Source organism: Scyliorhinus torazame, chromosome 9 (assembly GCF_047496885.1).
Source record: "Scyliorhinus torazame isolate Kashiwa2021f chromosome 9, sScyTor2.1, whole genome shotgun sequence".
Taxonomy (NCBI): domain Eukaryota; kingdom Metazoa; phylum Chordata; class Chondrichthyes; order Carcharhiniformes; family Scyliorhinidae; genus Scyliorhinus; species Scyliorhinus torazame.
The window spans coordinates 260,683,487-260,708,036 of record NC_092715.1 but is presented as its reverse complement, the minus strand read 5'-3'; the positions used below and the strand labels follow the sequence as shown (position 1 = coordinate 260,708,036).

General features: G+C 50.5%; 1 protein-coding gene across 4 annotated transcripts in view; it reads right to left on the bottom strand.

The window, feature by feature from the left end:
• Positions 1-3,379: 3,379 nt before the first annotated feature.
• lpar1 (lysophosphatidic acid receptor 1) overlaps positions 3,380-24,550 on the bottom strand; it is a 115,395-nt gene continuing 94,224 nt past the window's right edge. For all 4 annotated transcript variants that reach the window (XM_072517327.1, XM_072517329.1, XM_072517328.1 and 1 more), the window contains one exon: positions 3,380-4,425. In XM_072517327.1, the coding sequence (XP_072373428.1) occupies positions 4,127-4,425 (299 nt within the window). In that variant the 3' untranslated portion in view covers positions 3,380-4,126. The remainder of the gene's footprint in view (positions 4,426-24,550) is intronic.

Here is a 24,550-nt window from a genome sequence, read left to right as displayed (position 1 = left end):
TCCTTAAGCTCCCGGGTAATTCAAAAAAGGTGCAAGGCTTGAATATATTCCTTTTGTTTGCAGGTTGTGGATCCCTGTGTTTGAATGTATGGTGCTTCTAGCAAGTGTAAACAAGCCGCGTCATGAGCCCGGCTAATTATCTTACATTGGTTATTGGGTGTAGCTATTGGCACACTCAAGGTTGTTCATATTGGGATTCAGGATGGCTAACCAATCAACACCTTTCTCGCTTGTATTCATTTGAAGTTTGGAATTCTTGCCTTTGTCTTGATGAGTGCAAGATGAAAAGCTTCAGCAACACGTCTCTCTTTTCAGCAATGCCCGAATTCTGTATGACCAAGTGACTCTTTCTATATATTATGTTGCACAGGGAGATGTGGTCCATTTATTCTGTCCAGTTTTTATGTTCCTCCTTCATCACACTCCATCAGCATGACCTTCCATTTTCTTTCTCTCTTGTAGCCATGGAGTATATTTGGTATTCCTGGTATATTAATGGTGTGAATGAAAAACTGCATGTTCATGAAGACCGCAATGGCAGTTAGTGCAACAGCACACAGACTAAACAATTTTAGGCTTTGCTGCCACGGGGAATTAAGTGGAACACTTAACATTTTGTGGCAAACCTGCCATCCCGCTGGCAAAAATAAACTTTGCCCCTCATTTTTTCCTACATTGATCAAATTGTTCCAAAATCCCACAGTTCTATCCTTCCCATGGCCTGTCCAATAAATGGTGAGGCGTTGAGCCAACATAGACCAAGCTGAAGTATGGAGATAAGTACAAAGAATTTGTAAACACATTTCCATCCAAAACAATGGAGTTTTTTTTATTTTTCGTTTTAAAAATCACAGAAGAAAACATCAAAGGGGATTGGGGGAAAAAAAAGTTATCAATTTATGCGGAGCTAATGAATTATGTTTTGAACGTTAAGATAATGATATTCCCGCCATAATACATACATAGAGAATATATCTGCAAAAGTGGTCCTCAAATAAATCTTTTCAGCTTTCAATGGAATTCATTACGTGAAATGTTAAGCAAGTCTTAAATTGTTAATACCTTACTTCACAGAATCTTTCGTAGCTTTTGAATTATGATCTAGTGTTGGTCGCAAAAGACACTTTGCAAATACAGTCTCAGGTGTTACATCACAGAATTACAAAGAAAAACAAATCAGCGTGTTGATTGGTGAAAATCCTCAGGTCTGTCCACACTCCATTTGCATTATGAAGTGCAGCCATTGGTGGATAGGGTTCTCTGTTTACATGTGGGAATGGGGGAAGCAGGATAGTGCCTGTGGAGCAGGAATAGAAGGGATTTCCAAGCCCCAGGCAATCCAAAATTCCATTTCTATTTTAACAATTCTCCAAAAATAAATTGGAACGCTTCATCTTTCTTCTATCCCAACCCCACATCACTCCCAGTTAGCATTAGCACCTCCTGAAAATAAATGGGTTTCCACAGTCTGACGACTACGCCAAACCGCGTGGGTTTTACACTTCAAGCTCTCTCTCAATCCACCAGCCATCCCCAGCCTGGACCAGTTCTCCCCCTCTTGCATTTACTGGATGTCCCGTAGGTGGACAACAACTGCATTAAGCTGGGCCGACCCAAAAGGATCCGACTAATTTGAATGCAAGAATGAAAAATCAGTTCTGTTCTGAGTGAAAGGGAAAAGTGTTAAACACAGTACATAGATCGATACGGAAATGCCCAGTACCATTTGCTAATACAAATTCAAAAGCTTAGTTAAGGTAAAACACATACTGGTTTTAGATACTGCTACAAAGACAATGCATAATGACCTGATTACATTAAAATTGTTATATCGTCTAGTGGTGAATAGTTTCTGTAGCAAGTACTATCAGGACTATTATTTTACCCTACTGGTGCACAGTACTACCTCGAACGCCTTGAGCACTAAGTTGCAGAATGATTACATAGTTTGTGAAAAAGCAGTATTCCCGGAAATTAGACCAAATACGAAACCTGGCTTAATTTGGAGAAACCACTCTGAACAACAATCTGGGGCGCTGTAAATTACGTCTTTTTGAGAGAGAAAAAAAACACCTTGCCTAGTTAAAAATAATAACAAAAATACTCGTACAAGTTGTACCTAATCCATGAAATGTACAAAACAATTTTACTAAATAGTAAAGACTTGGAAAAGAAATAGAGGCCAATGCTTCCAGTCCTGGCACTTCATTTAATGGGATTGCAGAGCTGACAGTTGGCAATGCACATTGCAAATTGCAATAATGGTCCAGCAATGCAAGGGCACTGCAGGAATGTAGACACCCAAATTAAGGCACTTTTAGGATCAGCAAAAAAAAAGAAAAAAAAAAAAAATCACCCAGCCAAATTTGCATTCATCATCGATAGATTATCAAACTAACTATTTAAGGCAACTTTTCCAACCCTCCCAACTCCACTAAATTGTATAAAAATTGCAGTACAGCAGCCGAGGTGGTTTCCCATTTCGACCCATCGTTCCATTCATTTGAGTGCAAAGAAACATGCTTCACCAATCAGAACTGGTATCCACGTCTACCCCAAACAGTGGGGTTGGTTCGGAGTTCTGCTCCGAGGAATGCTTGACAAAGAACTATTGTCTTTCCACGCTATGCCTTAATCATGCTTCATCCATCATCATTTTGAAGGAAATCCTTTTAGTCGTTAGCAATTTTCTACTGCTTGTAATTCCAAAAGGGACACCTTCTAGGGGCTGGTTTAGCACAGTGGGCTAAAGAGCTGGCTTGTAATGCAGAACACAGCCAGCAGCGCGGGCTCAATTCCCGTACTAGCCTCGCTGAACAGCCGCCGGAATGTGGCGACTAGAGGCTTTTCACAGTAGCTTCATTGAAGTCTACTTGTGACAATAAGCGATTATTATTATTAATTGACAGAGGAGAAATCTATATGCCATGGAACATATACTCACGGTATTAGGAAGTAGAACTCAGAAGTCGCTTCCTCGAACATAACACCACCAAATATTTGGTAACACTTACTTTGGCACGAACAACGCCCAGTGCAGATTGGCATTACCTTGACTGTTGACTTGCATGACAAGAATTAATCTGTTCAAAGATCTTAGGACGTATCAGTCTAGCATATCGCCAACCCAGATTTCGCAAAACAAAACCAGAACCTGGTCACCCGGAGCCATTAACCCCGAGCCATCAGAATTCAAATTATAGGGCAACACATTGCCAGACCATATTAAATAAATAGTTCACTATTTTTCTTTTGCTGACTGTTTTATATATTTAAAACCCAGTTCTCCCCCCCCCCCCCCCCCCCCCACTTATAACCGCACGTTTTAACTGCAACGCACTAATCAATAGAGTCGAGCAGCAATGAAAAAAGGCACATGCTCAAAGTAATGAACTATTTATTCAGGAGGTCGTTAACCGCTATCGAAACTCAGAACGCTTCACAAAACACAATCCTCATCTGCTGACACGGAACGGTCACCTGTGCCATTTTCTCAGATAAACGTCCTGTGTAAAATGTGGCTACAGAGGCCCAAATGTTGGAAGCAAAATGGACTGGGTCAGCTTGGGAGCAACTGTGTTATTTTTAAATAAAAAGGGGATTAAAGAAAGCACGCACTTCTCAAATATTGCTAATGACTGACACAGTTTGCATGCCCCAGAGGACAAAGCTGGCAATCGTCCATCTCTTCCGAGAGACACATTAAAAGCTCTTCTGATGCCTATTTTTTTTTTCTCAGTGTGTACTAATGTGAAGCATCAAAAGGATTGAAACTGCTTCTCGGCAAAGTCCATCTCAAGCATGCTGATGGAGGAGTGGGGGAGGGGGTGAATAAAATAAGTTTATTATATTTTTAATAAGCTATAATTTCTACAGTTTAGCAGGTAATACAACATAAGTACGTAAGACTTCAACTGGTGTTACGATGTCTCACAGTAGGTCCTGCTCAAGCAGAAATTCTTGTCAATGGTGTTCATATTAGTTTGTGAATAGGCCCCTGGTGCTTGTTTAGTATTTAGTTTTCAGTGTTTGATTCACTCGTCCACAGCAGGTTCAGATCTGGGTGTCTCCTCGATCCTGGTCACCTTGCAGCGAGCAGCCGCGAACCTGGTCTTCCCGCTCCAGTTTACACCATTGAATGGTCGTTGTGGATTCCACTCAGGATGGTGTGGTTGAGGGAGGAGGCCGAACGGTCAGAGCCCTCGGCCACGTTGCTGCTGCCCTCGTTGCGCTGGCAGCACAGGATCTGCTTGAAGGTCGCGCTCATCTCCTTGTCGCGGTAGGAGTAAATGATGGGGTTCATGGCGGAGTTGAACTCGGCCAAGAGCAGGAAGAACTTCTCGTAAGTGAGGACTTTGCATTTGGGGCAGAACACGTCCAGCAACAGCAACACCAGGCCCGGGGTCCAGCAGACGATAAACGCCCCTAAACGGAGTGAACAGAAAAGAAATAATAATTACACACTTCGAATTCACAGCACAGGAATAGGCCGTTCGGCCGAACTGGTCCATGCCAGCGTTTACGCTCCACACAAACCTCCTCCCGTCTTATTTCATTCAATCCCATCAGCATATTTTATTCAGATACTTGCACACGGAAGTCAATTTTGGCAAGGGAGCCCAGGGTAGAACAGTCATTTCGCAATATGTTCTAGAAGCAACATTTGAAACCCCAGATTAGGTGTCATCAATTGGGGGGGCCTAATTTCGCTTTAGTTGGCTGGACAGTTGGTTTGCAATGCAGAGCGAGGCCAGCTGCGTGGGTTCGATTCCCGTACCACCTGAGGTTATTCACAAAGGCCCCGCCTTCTCAACCTTGCCCCTTGCCTGAGGTGTGGTGATCGTTAGGTTATCATAGAATCAAAGAATTTACAGTGCAGAAGGAGGCCATCTGGCTCATCGAGTCTGCACCGGCCCTTTGAAAGAGCACCACACTCACGCCCACACTTACGCCCTATCCCAGCAATCCCGCCTAACCTTTTTGGACACTAAGGGCAATCCACCTAACCTCCACATCTTTGGACTGTGGGAGGAAGCACCTGAGGAAACCCACGCACACACGGGGAGAACGTGCAGACTCCGCACAGTCACCCAAGCTGGGAATCGAACCCGGGACCCTGGAGCTGCGTAATCCCCCCCCCGAGGATTAGCCTGGGTTATTAGACAATGCCATCACTATGCTACCATGCTGCCCACCGTGCTGACCACATCACCAGTCAGCTCTCCCCCCTGAAAGGAGAAAGCAGCCTATGGTCATCTGGGACTATGGCAACTTTAGCTTTACCAATAGAAACAATGAATCGGGGTACGGGAAAAGGCAGGCGAATGGCATGAAGCCGTAATGCTCAATTGGAGAGCTGGTGCAGACACGATGGGCCGAATGGCCTCCTTCTACACCGTAACAATTCTGTGATACGGAATATGGAAGATGTGGTTGCACATTCACACTTAGCAAGAGTGCTTACCCATAAACGAGGAGGAGGAAATAATACTGACAGAGAGGACAAAAGAAATGATTGATAATTTAGAAGATCATTTCAAACTACCTTCTCCCAAATCAGGAGACGCGATTCTCCGAGCGCCGGGCAGGACAATCGCCGCAACCGCGCCACACCGCCCCGACACCGGCGCGTGATTCTCCGAGGTGCGGAGAATCGGCGCCATTTGCGCTGGCGCGTTTGACGCGGGCTGCTGTACACGGCGGGGCCGCCGATTCACCGGCCCGACTGGGCCGAGCAGCCACGCGGAAAAAGCAGCGTCCCGCCAGCGCCGTACACACCTGGTCGCTGCCGGTGGGAACTCTGCGTGAAGGGTCGGGGGCGCGGCCTGTGAGGGGTGGGGGGGGGGGCTCCATCCCTGGGGGGGGGCCTCCCATGGGGTCTGGCCCACGGTCGGGACCCACCAATCGGTGGGCCAGCCTCTCTCTTCCCCCCCCCCCCCCCGGGCCTACATTGTTTCACGGCCGGCGCCTGAACCCCCGCGCTGAAGACGTCCCCCACGCATGCGCGGGTTGGCGCAGCGCCCATTTGGCGGCGGGAAGGGAGGTTGGAGCGGTGTGAACCGTGCTGGCCCCCTGAGGGATCCCGCGCCCATTTTGCGCCATCATGAAACGCGACGGCGTTCACGCTTAGTCTCCATTTTGGAGAATCGCGCCCAGGATTCCCACTGATAATGTTAACACTGTTTTTCTCCCGCCACACCTGCAGAGTAAATCCAGCACTTTTGTTTTTATTTCACGTTTTCCAGTGCCGCAGTGTTTCTTGGCTTTATTTTGTGCCGGGAGACTTTATCCTCAGCAGTTGAATCGTATTTATCGGGCTTTGAGATCTATTACATTATTTATCAACTCAAATGGTGGAAATTATTCCTGAGGTTTCGATTGGCTTCCAACCTCCTTGGCTTGTAATAATTACCCCTCATCTTAGAATCCCTACAGTGCAGAAGGAGGCCATTCAGCCCATCGAGTCCACACCAACCCTCATACCCATCTGTGTCCCGCCACTAACCCCTCCCTCCATCCCCAACCACCACCCCATCTCCTTCCTTCCTCAATCCTTTGGTGCATAAATTAGGGGGAGATAGTGTCTTAATGGTACCTAGTAAATAATAATGAAAATTTTGAAAAACGCAATATTATTTCACACCTACTTAATTCCCTCATCGTTCAAAGTCTCGGAATCCTGTTTCTCTTACCCACCCTTTATTCCAAACAAAGATTCAAATCCCTTCTTCTATATGAATTAAGAAGTCTTACAACACCAGGTTAAAGTCCAACAGGTTTGTTTCGAATCACTAGCTTTCGGAGCACAGCTCCTTCCTCGGGTGAACCGAAAGCTAGTGATTCGAAACAAACCTGTTGGACTTTAACCTGGTGTTGTAAGACTTCTTACTGTGCTCACCCCAGTCCAACACCGGCATCTCCACGTCATTCTCTATACATGTTATATGTGTAAATATAAAATTTGGGGAGATGTTGCCCATCTCTAATTGTCCTTGAACTGAGTGGCTAGTTCGGCCATTTCAGGGGGGTAGTTAAGTGTCAACCCCCATTGCTGTGAGTCTGAAGTCACACGTACGGCAGACCAGGTAAGGACGCAAATTTCCTTCCCTAGTGAACCAGACAGGTTTTCCCAGCAATTGATGATAGTTTCAAGGTCACCATTACAGGGACTAGTGCCCCAAAAAAGGGCAATCACTGGTACCAGCCTTCAAATCTGAGGTTTATTAATTAAACTAATTTCTTAATTAGTTACATTTCAACTCTGCCAGCTGCAGTGGTGAGATTCAAACCCATGCAACAGTGTTAACCACAAATGGAAGCAGGAGTGGGCCACTCGGCCCCTTGAACCTACCCCACCCTTCAAGAAGGTCATGGCTACTTTTCTACATCAACTTTGGTCATCACTTAATTCACTTTGACTACATCCTTCAACAACATTAGCTCTTTAATATCAAAAATTGGTCGGCGCGAATCGGAATCTCTGCACGTGCTCCTTGCGGTGCTCACACTTAGAACCACGGAAAGGTCCCAGCACAGAAAGAGGCCGCTCGACCCATCACGCCTGTGCTGGCTGAAACATCAAGCCGCCCATTCTAATCCTGCCTTCCAGAACCCAGTCCGCAACCGTGTTGATTCACTCACAATCAAAGAGAAACAACTCAAATTTGTGGAGTTGAGAAGGATTCAAATCCAACACAAAACAAGCCAGGCAAGTGAAGAAATCATACATGCAACAGTTTAATCAACAAAGCGCTAATGCATTGAAACATTTCACTGAATATTCATTATTTTTAACAATGTAGTGAATATAAACGATGAATTGCTTTGTTACATATCTGTGCTAAATCAGATGGAGCTATTGGCAATGGTCCATGCATGACATGCATTACAATGAGGCATAAGGGACCTCAGCCCAGCCAACTTGGCAAAGTCCATCCCCCATTAACATCTTGTGTCATCCAAATCCCAACTGGGGACTCACGCAACAGCCCGACACGGTCCTCCTTGCACAATCCTGTACATCACCCAGTAAACAGCAGAGAGAGTAGCCTGGGCGGGGAAATTCAATATCCAAGTTGAACTTTGTAGCCCCCCAACTGACCACCTAGGAAAACCTGGCCATCAGACTGGGTCAGTGTCAAGAGACGAGAGAAGTTCACATGGGTGCAGCCTCATTAAGTTACCTGGTGCAGACACATCCGTCGTACAATAGCACTGTTAGCAAGGACAGTGTCCTCATAAGCATCATCTCGCTTTCTCAATGAGAACGTGCCCCCCCCCCCCTCAACGTGGCTGTAGTGTTCAATTGTTTGGTGTTTGGTTATATGAGTCAATCCATTATTAGTGCTCACTGTGTTTGACTGGTGATGCCTGGGTGTGGACTCAGGGAAAAGTAAACAAACTGTAGAAAGCTGAAAAGCAGAGTTGGAAGCGCGGAGTGGACATGTTAAAACGCTATGATTAAGACCTGTCACATACACAGAAACTAGTGCCATCTCTGTATCAACCTGAGATTTTTGAAAAAAATATTAATAACCTTTATTGTCACAAGTAGGCTTACATTAACACTGCAATGAAGTTACTGTGAAAAGCTCCTAGTCGCCACATTCCGGCGCCTGTTCGGGTGCACAGAGGGAGAATTCAGAATGTCCAATTCACCAAACAAGCATGTCTTTCGGCACTTGTGGGAGGAAACCGGAGCACCCGGAGGAAACCCACGCAGACACGGGGAGAACTTGCAGACTCCGCACAGACAGTGGCCCAAGCCGGGAATCAAACCTGGCACCTTGGCACTGTGAAGCCATAGTGCTAACCACTCTGCTACCATGCTGCGCACGATATAAAATATACGATAGTGTCAGACAGCACGACTGTTACATTAACGTGGGCTGAATGATCCAACTGGCCGTCCATTTGTCACACGTCGGAAGGAGGCGAGCAGCTGCAGAACCATACACTAGTGCAATCGTGAAGCTCCTGGGCCTGGCACACCTGTATTCTTCAATTCCCATCAAGGCCTCAGATCGAAATGGTGCACGAGTCAGTGTGGGTATTACAGAACCAGCACCAGGCAAATTCTAGAATGTGTAGGGAGAAAGAGAGAGGAAGTCGAAGAGCAAGCAAGGAGGGGGTCTGAAGGTGGGGAGGAGGCCGGGAAGTGAGGGAACAAGCAGGGAAAAGAGGGAGCAAGCAGGGCACTTAGAAGGGGAAAACAGGGCATAGGCGGGGAGGAGGGAGCAGGGCGGGAGGGAGCAGAGTGCATTTATATAGCAACTTTTATGTACTTTCGAAGAGCTTCACTGACATTGAATTACTTTAAAATGTAGTTCCTATTATTTTGTAGGATATCACAAGGGGGCAAATTTACACATGGCAAAATCCTTCATACAACAAATGGAATAAATGGCAAGTTAATCTGCTTAGCTGTCAACGTTTGGGTGGAATGAATGTCAGCCAGGATCTCTGCACCGCTTGGTCCTTTCCAAAGAGCAACATGACATCTTTAACAGCCACCTGGACAGGCAGACAGGATTTTGGGTTCGAATTTCTCATCAAAAGGATGGAATCTGATACAGCAGCTCACACTCTTGCACTGAAGTGTCAGCCTGGATCCTGGGTTCTACTGATGACATATGGAGCACTACAGTTAATGCATTTCGCAACCTCCCAAATATGGATTTTCAAGAAGGATCGACTGTGCGAAGAGAAAATCCACAAGCAAAATAAAACATTTAAATCCGATCTGTGGCCTCTGGGTTGTTTCCATTCTGAATTAATTATGTGTTACAGGAAATCTTGCAAACTGAAACAAGATGCCATATTTTCAGTTCTATGGATTAAATTCTTGTGAAATGGGGGGGAAACGAGATTGAAGATTCGGGGAAAAGAAACTAGCCACTGAAAACATTACCCAACCTAAAGGTTTTGTGCAATAATCGACTACAGTTGTCATGGTCATCACAACCCACGCTAACGGGCTTATATCCCAGGCTTAATTCATTAATTTCGAAATCCGCCAGCTGGCATGCCTGGGATTCGAACCCGTGTCCACAGAGCATTAGCCCGGGCCTCTGGATTGCTAGTCCAGTGAGACTACACTGCGCCATCTTCCCCCCGACATGTCCAACATGGTGACCAAGGACATTGCGAGCAGCAGGTGTGCCCACCATCATATGAAGAGCAAGAAGTCAGCGTGGAGTGCCATCACCTGAAGTAGGAGGTAGGCCCTGCGTAGGACCCCTGTTGGAGGCCCATCCCTCCCCTGCACCGCCCAGCAAAGCAACCAGGGACTGTACCCCGGACAATCGTGCAACAATTGCAGTAATCTTCAGGCTGCAACCGATTAAGTCAAATTTTAATAATGCCTAGACCTGTTGAGTGGTAAACAGGAGGGCGTCCTCCTAATCTCCACATCCAAAGGCAGTGAATGCCATCAGTGAACCCGCGTGTTGTTCCTCCTTCCCCTCCTCCACCTTACGACTGCTGCTCCCTCCCCAATGCGATTACCGCCACCACCCCCCCCCCCTCACAAAGTCCCAACCCAACTGGCCTCTTGCCTTAGTTGCCCGTGGGCTACATGACAGTAGCAGCAGCCTGATCTTCAGTCAGTCTTCACCAACTCCCCAAGCCCAACATCAGCCCCCCCCCCCCAATGAGTCTCAGTATGCGGAGCACTGCGCCGGAGATTTCTGGGCTGCGTATTTGGTTCTGGGCAAACCATTCACTTGGAGTTTCCGCTCAATGGCGGCGGATATATTTTCCCAACACAATTCTCCTAAAATTACCCAAAACACACGCAAAAAGAGTTGCAAAGTTTCCAACGCAAATTACTTTCCACAGAATCTCAGTGACCTTGGCGCGAGTTAAAACAAAATTGTGCCAGAAACTGGCCTTGCCCACGCCCTCCGATCGAATCAATGAGGAAAGCGAGTTTCTGCTAATTGCGGCCTTCTGTGAGCCGTTGTGGAGGCTCAGCAGGTTAAGCCCATCAGCCCAGCCTTATGGGTGCAAAGACCACCAACAAGAACATTTTTAAAACTTTTAAATACAAATTTAAAAAAGCTACAGAAATTGATCAACTCAATGGGCGTGACTCCACTAAAGGGGAACACAGTCCCGTAGCGAACACGTTTAGTCGCGTGTTTCTCAGCGCTCACATGACTATAAAACACCACCCACGTTAGATAAGGGGCCTAAGTGGGGAACATGCAGCTGAGACGACACAAACCTCTGTTTTGTGCACTGAGGAGCTCTGTTCGTTGGAACTCCTCAGCGTAGCGAGAGATCAGGGCACCACCCTGCCTGAAGGGCATGCATCTGGTGGCCTACGATCCCCTGGGAGGCCCCTACAAATGCCATTCCATCTGGTCCCCATTTATGGAGACCTGCGCTGAACAGCGCTCACCCGAGGTCTCCGAGGTGAGGGAGATGGGCCCCACGCCTCGGTTACCTCCGGAACCTGCACATGAAAGTGAGACTGGCTGTCTTGCTTGAATATGCAGATTTGCCAAAAAGTGATCCCGCCCACGCATGAGATCCCGCGAGGCGTTCCGGGCCCGGTAGATCCCGGGAGCGAGGTCTCCAGGCTTCTATCGGCCACGCTGCGCTGCGGCGAGCTGCCTTTCGGGCACAGCATGGCCATTCGATCGCGCCCAATATAACCAAACAGTTCTGTATAGATTCTGCTTTGACGTTGGTTTTAGATTTGTTAATAATGTTCTGATGAAGAACGGTCTCATTTTTGTGATAAATCCATTTTCAGCTGTATTCATCAAGGTGCACCGGGTTTTCACTCTTCCATACGTCAAAGAATATCAATTTAAGCATCTTTTTTTATTTTTCAAAAAGCAATTACATTCTGAAATTTCTTGCACCGGTTCAGGGCAAGTGTTGTGTTTAGCGTTGGGCGAATAGGAGGAGCAGAAACTTGTGAAAACAGGAACACTTCTCAAATCTGGTGCAACTTTGATCAGGTCACTGATTGGACCCAAAGTGAAAGCTCTCCACGTTTCACGGTATATTATTGGTTATAATGTTGGGACGTTAGGCGACACTTTCTTCTACCCATCCCATTTACAGAGGCTGAATGCCTTCCTTCGCCACTTTCCTGCTGTTCCTTCCTGTGCAGTCTTTAGTAATAAAGAAACCTGGTCAGGCAGCGAGTGGTTTGCCTGAAATTAACTACCTTTTTCAAAGGGGAAGCCAGCTGTATGTCCATTATCACTCACGTGGGATAATCACAAAAACGACCTCTCCGGCAAGAATCGCGTTTCCCGATTCCCGACGAATTTTCCACCCTCGTCGCCATTCACTCCGACGCCGAACGCGGGCTGCAAATTGGCCCCCGTGATCTGAACTCACCTCGAGGCAACACGTGACCCCCCCCCCAAGGCTGCGAAGAGTCTTGCTGAGCCTCAGCCAAGGAGAGGGATGGAGTCGGTGGCAGGGACAAAGAGTTTGGACCAGGGACAGGCGATCGCTCTGACTTTTAGCGGCAGGAAATTTCGATTCGCCCGGCCCTGGATGTCGGAGAGAGCGGCGGAGTTGGGGTGAAATGGATTTGAGGTTAGAGCTGGAGATGGTCAGCGAACAGGTGAAAACCAACACGTGCTTTCAGAGGGTGCAATCCGAGGGCAATGGTAGATGAGAAATAGGAGGGGGCCGAGGATTTATCCTTGAGGGACACCAGAGGTAGCGGTGCAGGGGCAGGAACATAGAACATACAGTGCAGAAGGAGGCCATTCAGCCCATCGAGTCTGCACCGACCCACTTAAGCCCTCACTGCCACCCTATCCCCGTAACCCAATGACCCCTCCTAATCTTTTGGTCACTAGGGGCAATTTATCATGGCTAATCCACCTAACCTGCACGTCTTTGGACTGTGGGAGGAAACCGGAGCACCCAGAGGAAACCCACGCAGACACGGGGAGAACGTGCAGACTCCGCACAGACAGTGACCCAATGGGGAATCGAACCTGGGACCCTGGAGCTGTGAATCGAACCTGGGACCCTTGTGCTACCGTGCTGCCCAAGAGTCTACCACATTTGCTGTGGGTCTGGAGCCACGTGTAGGCCAGACCAGATAAGGACGACAGATTTCCTTCCCTAAAGGACTCCGACAATTGACAATGGTTTGATGGTCATCCAGATTTTTATTAAGTTCCAATGTCATCATCAGCAGTGGCGGGATTTGAACCTGGGTCTCTAGTTTACTAGACCTGTGGCAATACCACTACGCCACCGCCTCCCCTCCTTAACAACCTCAAGTGACTGGGTACGAGTGGATAGGAATGGAACCAGATGACTGCAGCCCCATCCAACTGGACGACAGTATTGGAGGAGGAGAAGGACAAGGTCACCAGTGTCAAAGGCCGCAAACCAAGGCCAAGAAACATGAGGAGGGATAGTTCAGGTTTGTCACAAACATGTGGGATGTCATCTCTCAATTTGGTAAGAGCTGTTTCAGGGCCTGAAACCTGTATTATCCCTCAACCCCGCATCTCCACGAGCTACAAAAGTAGGTTAAAAATGGCTTCAGAGACTCAGAATTGGACTGAAATGTGCGGCTTTGAAATATTACTCCACCTTGGATTGACAAAGTACAAAGGCACCAATGTTTTCTCTCACAATCAGCGACGTGAATGAGGAGACGTCAAGAATCCAGCAGCACATTTTTGTATGCCCCAGGGTATTTTGCTTTCTACAAAATGAGCAGCGGGTCCAAGAGAAACAAACGTGCCGGATAAACTGAAACGCTCAGCATTCCCACAGGAGAAAGATCCAGCATTATTCTGGTGCTGTTGCAACTCCAAAGCCATTGATCGGCCTTGTAACAGGCCACTGGTGTCGAAAAGGACGAGACAAATAACAAGAACGGCAAATTTCAAACCATCACAACAATTTATACTGCAGTGAAAAGGATGCCGATTGGCTGGCATGTTGACTCTAATTGATTGAAGCGTTGCCATGGAGAAAGCAACGGGTAACTATAGGTTCCCAAGCTCCCGGGCAATTCAAAAAGAGGCACAAGGCTTGGACATATCCCTTTTGTTTTCCAGAGAACTGGTCCCCGTGTATGAATATCAGTCACTTCTAGCCATGTTGGGAGCTGGTTAGTTGTTAGTGTAGCTATTAGCGCAGTATAAATTGTAGTGGTCGTTTGAAATGTGGCACTGTTGCATTTGTCCTCATTAGTGCAAAATGAAAACGTTCTCAGCTTGATTCAAAATTATTCTTCTGTATTTTCAACTCAGTTTCTGGATAGTGAGAAGGAAGACTCTGAACCAAGGCATCTTTTCTTTTGTCACAAACCACTCTGGATTTTACAATGAAGGGTGTGGGTTGGTGGGGAGAGTGGGTTAAAACTGAAGGGAGCCTGGAATACATTCTCTTTATCTGCAGGTGCAACCCTCGAGTAAAAAGTGGTTAGCACTGTTGCTTCGCAGCGCCAGGGACCCGGGTTCGATTCCCGCTTGGGTCACTGTCTGTGCGGAGTCTGCACGCTCTCCCCGTGTCTGCGCGGGTTTCCTCCGGGTGCTCCGGTTTCCTCCCACAAGTCCCGAAAGACGTGCTTGTTAGGTGAATTGGACATTCTGAATTCTCCCTCTGTGTACCCGAACAGGCGCCGGAATGTGGCGACTAGGGGCTTTTCACAGTAACTTCATTGCCGTGTTAATGTAAGCCTACTTGTGACACTAATAAAAGTTTATGATCATCATTATTTATATGTTGTTCTGGTCTCAGTTGATGTTATAACTGGGCAGGACGATTCCAGAATTGAACCCTGGCTAAAAAGATCGCAACTTTAATTTTGATTTTAGAAACCGTGGAGGAACAAGTGTCACAGGACCGCTAAATAGCTTTAACAAGAAAAGAACATTTATTAAATATGAAAATGTTGATTATGATATAATTCTCCTTTACTCCCCCCTTAGCTTTACAAATGTATAAAGTTTTTAAAGATAACAGACCAGTCTGAAACCAAATGGCTGATGTCACTCAACCAATCATTCGTGGATCTCTCCTCAAATTACCCCAGATCATTGTCACATGAGAGTTTCCAAACTCCACTCTCAAAAAGTCTCACTTCAAAACCTTCTTTCAAACAATGCTTGTCATCAGCTGTTTACATTAAGAATCCACTCCAGGTTTTCCAGCAAGCCTTTCAAACAAAGCTTTCAACAAGGAATCCAGCACCAGGTTTTCCACCTCGCCTTTCAGGCTTCCCTTATGCATCCAAAATTCTACACAAGCTAAAGTATTCAGTCCCCAACAGAATACAATTCGTTAAAGCTGGAAATAAGGACAACAAATCTTACGACTGCTTCAGATATGTGGCTTGTCTATAGCCAACCACTCAGCTCTTCTCTTCCCTGGTCCTGACTTTAACTTCCACAAACAGTATCCTGCTCCAAAGCCAAATCCTCTTTGATCCTTTTTGCTTCAATATTCTTAGAACTTCTTTCTCATTCCCTGGTTTCTAGAACTAACTGCCCTCTAGTTGCTCCGGAGCCGTGTTCATGCACTGTATTCCATTGTAAGGCTTTTCTGATTCCAGCAGAGCTTGGAGCTGTTCACCCTCTTGCTTTCTATCCCCAACTGCTATAAACGCAGCTAAAACTAAACTTAAAAAGCATCCCTACTCGAAAGGTGCCCCTGGTTACTAAGGAACGACTTTTAACTTCTGAGTTTACTTTTCACGCTGTAACCCTCTCTGAGCACAATAGAAGCACAATTTGAGCTGACCAAACCACGCACGCACACAAACACCTTTGTCTAGCATGGATCTAACTATATGTTTACCCTTCCTCGCACAGCACCGCCTAAATTTAAACTAAACCCACTTAAACCTGTATCTTATTTCTAATATTTAACAAAACAAATATAGGTCCCTTAAAACTATCTCTTTTTCCTGACAATTCTTATTTTACGGGCAAAATACCAGTTTGGCACCTTGGCACTGCAAGACTGCAAGCCTGGCAATGCCCGACAGCCAGGTAGTGCCACCTGGGCACCTTGACAGTGCCAGGGTGACAGCTGGATGGCACGGACAGGGTGCTCAGGTGGCACTGCAAGGGTGCCAGACTGGCAGTGCCAAGGTGCCTGGGTGGCTCAAGTGCCAGGGTACCACCCAACCCAGATAGCAGCCAGCCTCCGATTGCCTGGGAAACCCCACCCCCAAGTGCCATCTTGCCTGGTTGCCGTTTGCGGGGACAATGCAAAACGGTGACCGACGGAGGTCTTCTCGGCGAGGCTGATAGATGCCAGGTGCCAGTTAGATCCGGCAGCAGCATTGCTAAGTGAGCTATTTTAATAATGCAAGACTGGGGCCCGCCCATTGTGGGCAGGATCTAGATCGCAATGTCTCACGAGATCTCGCGAGGCATACCAACCTCTCCCAGTGACGAATGTAATATAAAATAGTTAGTTTAAATATATTAGTTACAGTAATGTAGATGTAGGCCAGTCTAATTCTAGTGAGTTCACAGACAAAGGATTTCAGAAAGCACGGCAAGGAAGGGGGGAGGGGTGCCTGGTGGAGGAGGAGAAAAGGATGCTGGGTAATAAGAGGCCCAGGGTTAAGGAATGAGAAGTGAGCCAATTAGGATGTATGGCCAGGTCAGGAGGTGTATAGGATGACCTATGGGAATCGTGTATGTGAAACTTGATGCCATTTGAATGTATTTGCAGAGATCCCTTTGTCTCAGACCTCATTCGTTTCCAAGGGGTCCAGGAGACTAGTTCTGTGTTCTTTGTCCCTGAGAAGCGAGTCAGCCTTGCAAGATAGTTAAAAATAAATAATACTATGCCTACAAATCCATCTCGAGTTTTATTGAGGCCAGACTGACGGGTAAAGAATTCAATATTTGTCACCAGGACCTACAGGCCGCATCCCGTCCCGATTACGGCAGGACCCGGACGGTAAGCCGCGCCCCACAGTCTTGCACATTATTTACAGCACAGAAAGAGGACGTTCGGCCCATCTGCTCCATGCTGACATTTATGCTCCACACGAGCTACCGTCTGTTCCTCTTCGTCTCACCCTATCAGCATTTCCTTTTATTTTTTTCTCTCTCATGTATTTTAGTTTCCACCTTAGATGACCTCATGCTAGTGCTCCCCAAACCTTTTTCCCGGTGTGACCCCATTTTAATGCCTTGGCCTTTGTGTGACCCTAGAGTGAACATTGTGGGTGGGTGGGTGGGTGGGGGAGGGGGTTGGTGATGGTTGAGAACCAGGAGTCGGGCTTGAGGGCAGTTGACGATAAGGCAGGGCTCCTCCAGAAAATGCAAACTTTTACCAATTCACAGGTCTTTTTTTTTCCCCGCAGCATCCGCAACAGGGTTTTAGAGAGCAGTCCACTTGACCACGCCCACCAGCAACAACAAAGGGGCCTCGCAGCTGTCAGGAATCAGCCCGAACTCCACGGCCGCCCTTTCAGCCTCGGAGTTCGTGATCCCCAAAGTCTCACCCCGTGACCCCACTGGGGTTCGCGACCCACGGCTGGGGAGACCCCGACCTATGCCATTCGCCTGACCAACTCCACGGGGCAGTGAGTTCCATGTTCCGACCATTCGCAGGGTAAAGAAGGCGGTTTCTCCTGATACTGGATTTATTATGGACAATCTTATGTCGGGTGATTACTAATTCTGGACCTCATCTTCTCCGTGTCCACCCTATCACAACTTTTCACCATCCTAATGACCACCGTCCACCTTTGTTTATCTGGGGAATTAAAGAGCCCCAGTGTAGCGCACAATGACTTACGAGAGACGAGAAGTGATGAAGTCGATCCAGGCTTTATTAAGCAATGCTTGTCCCCAGCAGCTCAGCAACAGAATGAAGCTGCGGGGAGAAGCTCGGGTTCTTATACTCCGCCTTCAGGGCGGAGCCAGGAGTCGGCAGCCAACCAGGACCCGGGATCCGTCAGCCAATAGCATCGCGGCTTCACAGTCCCACATGACCCCTAATACATACCACCACGTTCACCCCTTGTTAAAAAGGAACCCGGCGTGGTGGTGGTTCGCATGGTGGTAGGGGTTTACAAGGTTGGCCCTGGAAGGAAAATTTCGGACAGTGCTACTACAGTTTTAGCCCTACACTGGGCTATGTACAAGTTTGTGAGAACTATTTACAATATTAGCAAAAACATTTTATTTGTTACAACAACATTCTTGGTGTCACGCGTATTCCACGAGTCGAGCGGGCGGTCTGGTCTTCCTCGTCGATCGCCTCAGCCCCGGTGGCGGTGCAGGTGCTTGCTCAGGCGTTGTTGTCTCCGGGAGCGTTTCGGTGTTTGTTCCTGTTTTACTCCTGGGCGGGCACGGGAGGAGGACCAGTCCCCCCGGGAAGGGGGCGGTCGCGGGGTGCGCCGGTGGCAGGGAGGGGATGATCGGTGTCGGGGGTGTGTGTGTGCTGCCGGCGGGCGCCAGGTCCCGCAGGGCGTGTAGGCGTACTGCGGGTTCGCGTGGAAAAGGTGAACCCTCTCGACCAATGGGTCCGATTTGTGCGCCCACACATGTTTCCGGAGCAAGATGGGTCCTGGGGCCGCCAGCCAGGTCGACAGCGACATTCCGGAGGAGGACTTCCTGGGGAAGACAAGAAGACTGGGAGATCCCTGGACCGTAGGGCCAGTAGGACGGTCTTCCAGACCGTGCCGTTCTCCCTCTCTACTTGCCCGTTCCCCCGGGGGTTGTAGCTGGTCATCCTGCTCGAGGCTATACCCTTGCTGAGCAGGAACTGACGCAGCTCGTCACTCATGAAGGAGGACCCCCTGTCGCTATGGATATACGCGGGGCAACCGAACAGTGTGAATATGGTGCCAAGGGCTTTAATGACTGTGGCCGCTGTCATGTCGGGGCAGGGGATGGCGAAGGGGAAACGAGAGTACTCGTCCACCACGTTCAGGAAGTATGCGTTGCGGTCGGTGGAGGGGAGGGGCCCTTTGAAATCCAAACTGAGGCGTTCAAAGGGGCGGGAAGCCTTGATCAGGTGCGCTTTATCCGGCCTGAAAAAGTGCGGTTTTCACTCTGCGCAGATGTGGCAGTTCCTGGTGACTGTACGGACCTCCTCCACAGAGTAGGGGAGGTTGCGGGACTTTAAGAAATGGTAGAATCGAGTGACCCCCGGGTGGAAGAGGTCCTCGTGGAGGGCTTGGAGGCGGTCTATTTGTGCGTTGGCACATGTGCCGCGGGATAGGGCATCGGACGGCTAGTTCAGCTTTCCGGGACGATACAAGATCTCATAGTTGAAGGTGGAGAGCTCGATCCTCCACCTTAAGATCTTGTCATTTTTAATTTTGCCCCGCTGTGCATTATCGAACATGAAGGCTACCGACCGTTGGTCGGTGAGGAGAGTGAATCTCCTGCCGGCCAGGTAATGCCTCCAATGTCGCACAGCTTCCACTATGGCTTGGGCTTCCTTTTCCACTGAGGAGTGGCGGATTTCTGAGGCGTGGAGGGTCCGGGAGAAAAAGGCCACAGGTCTGCCCGCTTGGTTAAGGGTGGCCGCCAGAGCTACGTCGGATGCGTCGCTCTCGACCTGGAAGGGGAGGGACTCGTCGATGGCGCGCATCGTGGCCTTTGCGATATCCGCTTTGATGCGGCAGAAGGCCTGGCGAGCCTCTGTCGACAGGGGGAAGGTAGTGGACTGTATTAGCGGGCGGGCCTTGTCTGCATACTGGGGGACCCACTGGGCGTAATATGAAAAGAAACCCAGGCAACGTTTCAGGGCTTTGGAGCAGTGGGGGAGGGGGAATTCCATAAGGGGGCGCATGCGTTCGGGGTCGGGGCCTATTATCCCATTGCGCACTACGTATCCCAGGATGGCCAACCGGTTTGTGCTAAAAACGCACTTTTCCTCGTTATATGTGAGGTTCAGGGCGTTAGCGGTCTGGAGGAACCTTTGGAGGTTGGCGTCGTGGTCCTGCTGATCGTGGCCGCAGATGGTCACGTTGTCGAGATACGGGAACGTGGCCTGCAACCCGTGCTGGTCAACCATTCGGTCCATCACCCGTTGGAAGACCGAGACCCCGTTTGTGACGCCAAATGGGACCCTTAGGAAGTGGTATAGTCGCCCGTCTGCCTCGAAGGCAGTGTACATGCGGTCACTTGGGCGAATGGGGAGCTGGTGATAGGCGGACTTGAGGTCCATGGTGGAGAAGACCTTATACTGGGCAATCCGATTGACCATGTCGGATATGCGGGGGAGAGGGTACGCATCTAGCTGCGTGTACCTGTTGATGGTCTGACTATAGTCTACGACCATCCTTTGCTTCTCCCCGGTCTTTACTACTACCACCTGGGCTCTCCAGGGACTATTGCTGGCCTGGATTATGCCTTCCTTCAGCAACCGCTGGACTTCAGACCGAATAAATATCCGGTCCTGGGCGCTGTACCGTCTGCTCCTAGTGGCGACGGGTTTGCAATCCGGGGTGAGGTTTCAAGGCAGTTCAACCTTGAGAGTTGCGAGGCCGCAGATAGTGAGTGGGGGTATTGGGCCGCCGAATTGGAATGTTAGGCTCTGCAGGTTACACTGGAAATCTAATCCCAGTAATGTGGGGGCGCAGAGTTGGGGAAGGACGTAGAGCCTGTAGTTCTTAAACTCCCTCCCTTGCACCGTTAGGTTCGCGATGCAGAACCCTTTGATCTCTACGGAGTGGGATCCTGCAGCTAGGGAAATCTTTTGCGTGCTTGGATGGATGGTCAGAAAACAGCGTCTTACCATGTCTGGGTGAATAAAACTTTCAGTGCTCCCGGAGTCGATCAGGCATGGTGTCTCGTATCCGTTGACCAGCACCGTTGTTGTCGTCGTCTGGAGCGTCCGGGGCCGCGATTGATCCAGTGTCACCGAAGCCAGTCATGGTAGTAGTGTCGCGGCGTCTTCTTCGGACCCCGTAGAGCAGTCGATGCTGGGGTCCTTTGTTGTCAACCAAGATGGTGGCGTCCATGAATCGCATGCGGCCGGGGGTGGACAAAATGGCCGCCCCCATGGATCGCACGTGGTCGGGGGTGGACAAAATGGCCGCCCCCATGAATCGCACGTGGCTGGGGGTCACAAGATGGCGGCGCCCATCCTCCCCTCGTGGTGCCCGGGACTCAAAATGGCAGTGCCCGCGGGTCGCACATGGGGCGCTGGGGGGGTTGGGGAGCGTTTGGGATGTGCTGGGCTCATTCTTCTCCGGGGATTGCGGCGACCCCCCTGGACCGGCACACTGCCGCATAATGGCCCTTCTTGCCGCAGCTTTTACAAATAGCTGCGCGGACCGGGCAGCACTGCCGGGGGTGTTTCGCTTGTCCGCAGAAATAGCAGCGGCCCCCCCCCCGGGATGGTCTGGCGCTTTAACCACGCAAGCTTGCGAGGGGGGGGGGGGGGAGTTTGTCACGATGGGGGTCCCCGGAGCCCAAGGGGCTGCCGCGCGGTTGGGGCCGTAGGCGCGGGCATTTTGCGAGGCCACATCTAGGGAAGCTGCAAGGGCCCGTGCCTCTGAGAGTCCTAGCGACTCTCTTTCTAAAAGTTTTTTTGATGGATTTGGGGAGAGTTCATACCTGCCACAAATGCATCGCGAATTAGCAGGTCCGTGTGTTCGATCGCGTTCACCGGCGGGCAGCTGCAGCCCCGTCCCAAAATTAGCAGCACGGCGTAGAATTCCTCTAGCGATTCTCCGGGACTTTGCCGTCTCGTCGCAAGTTGGTGGCGCGCGTAGACCTGGTTAACGGGACGAACGTAGATGCCCTTCAGCAATGCGAGCGCCGTCGGGAAATCCTCCGTCTTCTATGAGGGGGTAAATTTCCAGGCTTACCCTCGAATGAAGGACCTGCATTTTCTGGTCTTCTGTGATCCGGCCGGGGGCCGTTCGGAGGTAGCCTTCAAAGCATGCTTGCCAGTGTTTGAATACTGCTGCCGAGTTCGCTGATTGGGGGCTGACCCGCAGGCATTCCGGGGCGATCTGGAGCTCCATAGTCTTTTAAGCTCGCTTAATAAATTGTAGCGCACAATGACTTACGAGAGACGAGAAGTGATGAAGTCGATCCAGGCTTTATTAAGCGATGCTTGTCCCCAGCAGTTCAGCAACAGAATGAAGCTGCGGGGAGAAGCTCGGGTTCTTATACTCCGCCTTCAGGGCGGAGCCAGGAGTCGGCAGCCAACCAGGACCCGGGATCTGTCAGCCAATAGCATCTCGGCTTCACAGTCCCACATGACCCCTAATACATACCACCACACCCAGCATGTTGGGTTTTGCCAAATTCTTGTCCCCTCTCAGTTCTGCCTCATCCTCCGCACATCCCTTGGTTGACTTTACAAGTTTAATTTCTTCTTTATTTTAGACGAGGAATGCAACTTTATCCATCGTTCTGAACGATTAGATGGTGGTGTGTGACCGGTGACACAACAGCAATAAAGAATGAAGGCGCGCAACCGGAGAGTTGCGCGCCTTCAATCTGATGCTTTAAACTGATACTTCAATCTGCCAGAGAACTGGTAAAACACGTCTTGTGACTAAAATCCGACTGTGCAATCCTGGAATTCCAAAATGCTTCATGGTCCACTCGCAGTAAAGTTGTTCCAAATAACCATGTGTGTGGGGACTGCGCACCCCCCCCCCCCCACCCCCCCCCCCCACCCCCCACCACCACCCCCCGTGCACATTCCTGCCTGGCTTGATCCATGCAACTGCCTTCCTAGAATTCACCAGCTTGATGGGCTGCCATGGAGACGGGAAACAGGAGCAGTGTTCGTTTTCCAGTCACAAACCCGCCTCCCGTGGGAAACTAATAATAGTTCAGGTTTTTCAGGTAGGCGCGCCCTCAACTGGCATGGAGACGGGTTACCTGTCCAATTGACGATGGTGCGTGGGCTCTCGAAGCTACTGACCCAATCAGAGGCCCACCAGCTTGAGAGTAACACTCAACTGCAGTAAGAGGTAAGAAGCTGAGAGGGCAGCATGGCAAGATGATGACTCATCAGGCACTTTTTAAAAATCGTACTTAAAATTACATTTTATTTGAACTTTTTTTTTAAAAATAGGAAAATCAGCCATGTCAGGGCAGCTATTGGCTTCACCTCTGCCCCAATAGGAAGGGAGAGCCCTCCCGAGCCTACCTGGAGTGCTGTCCCGCCGGCCTGCCTGGAGTGCTGTCCCTCCGGCCTGCCTGGAGTGCTGGCCCTCCCGAGCCTGCATGGAGTGCTGTCCCTCCGGCCTGCCTGGAGTGCTGTCGCTCCGGCCTGCCTGGAGTGCTGGCCCTCCCGAGCCTGCATGGAGTGCTGGCCCTCCCGAGCCTGCATGGAGTGCTGGCCCTCCCGAGCCTGCATGGAGTGCTGGCCCTCCCGAGCCTGCATGGAGTGCTGTCCCTCCGGCCTGCCTGGAGTGCTGTCGCTCCGGCCTGCCTGGAGTGCTGGCCCTCCCGAGCCTGCATGGAGTGCTGGCCCTCCCGAGCCTGCATGGAGTGCTGGCCCTCCCGAGCCTGCATGGAGTGCTGGCCCTCCCGAGCCTGCATGGAGTGCTGGCCCTCCCGAGCCTGCATGGAGTGCTGGCCCTCCCGAGCCTGCATGGAGTGCTGGCCCTCCCGAGCCTGCATGGAGTGCTGGCCCTCCCGAGCCTGCATGGAGTGCTGACTCTCCCAAGCCTGCCTGGAGTGCTGTTCCTCCGGCCTGCCTGGAGTGCTGTCCCTCCGGCCTGCATGGAGTGCTGTTCCTCCGGCCTGCCTGGAGTGCTGTCACTCCGGCCTGCCTGGAGTGCTGGCCGTCCGGCCTGCCTGGTGTGCTGGCCCTCCCGAGCCTGCCTGGAGTGCTGTTCCTCCGGCCTGCCTGGAGTGCTGGCCCTCCCGAGCCTGCCTGGAGTGCTGTCCCTCCGGCCTGCCTGGAGTGCTGTCGCACCGGTCTGCCTGGAGTGCTGTCCCTCCGGCCTGCCTGGAGTGCTGTCCCTCCGGCCTGCCTGGAGTGCTGTCCCTCCGGCCTGCCTGGAGTGCTGTTCCTCCGGCCTGCCTGGAGTGCTGTCCCTCCGGCCTGCCTGGAGTGCTGTCCCTCCGGCCTGCCTGGAGTGCTGTCGCACCGGTCTGCCTGGATTGCTGTCCCTCCGGCCTGCCTGGAGTGCTGTCGCACCGGTCTGCCTGGAGTGCTGTCCCGCCGGCCTGCCTGGAGTGCTGTCACACCGGTCTGCCTGGAGTGCTGTCCCGCCGGCCTGCCTGATGTGCTGTTCCTCCGGCCTGCCTGGAGTGCTGTCCCTCCGGCCTGCCTGGAGTGCTGTCCCGCCGGCCTGCCTGGAGTGCTGGCCCTCCCGAGCCTGCCTGGAGTGCTGGCCCTCCCGAGCCTGCCTGGAGTGCTGTCCCTCCCGAGCCTGCCTGGAGTGCTGTCCCTCCAGCCTGCCTGGAGTGCTGGCCCTCCCGAGCCTGCCTGGAGTGCTGTCCCTCCGGCCTGCCTGGAGTGCTGGCCCTCCCGAGCCTGCCTGGAGTGCTGGCCCTCCCGAGCCTGCCTGGAGTGCTGTCCCTCCAGCCTGCCTGGAGTGCTGGCCCTCCCGAGCCTGCCTGGAGTGCTGTCCCTCCGGCCTGCCTGG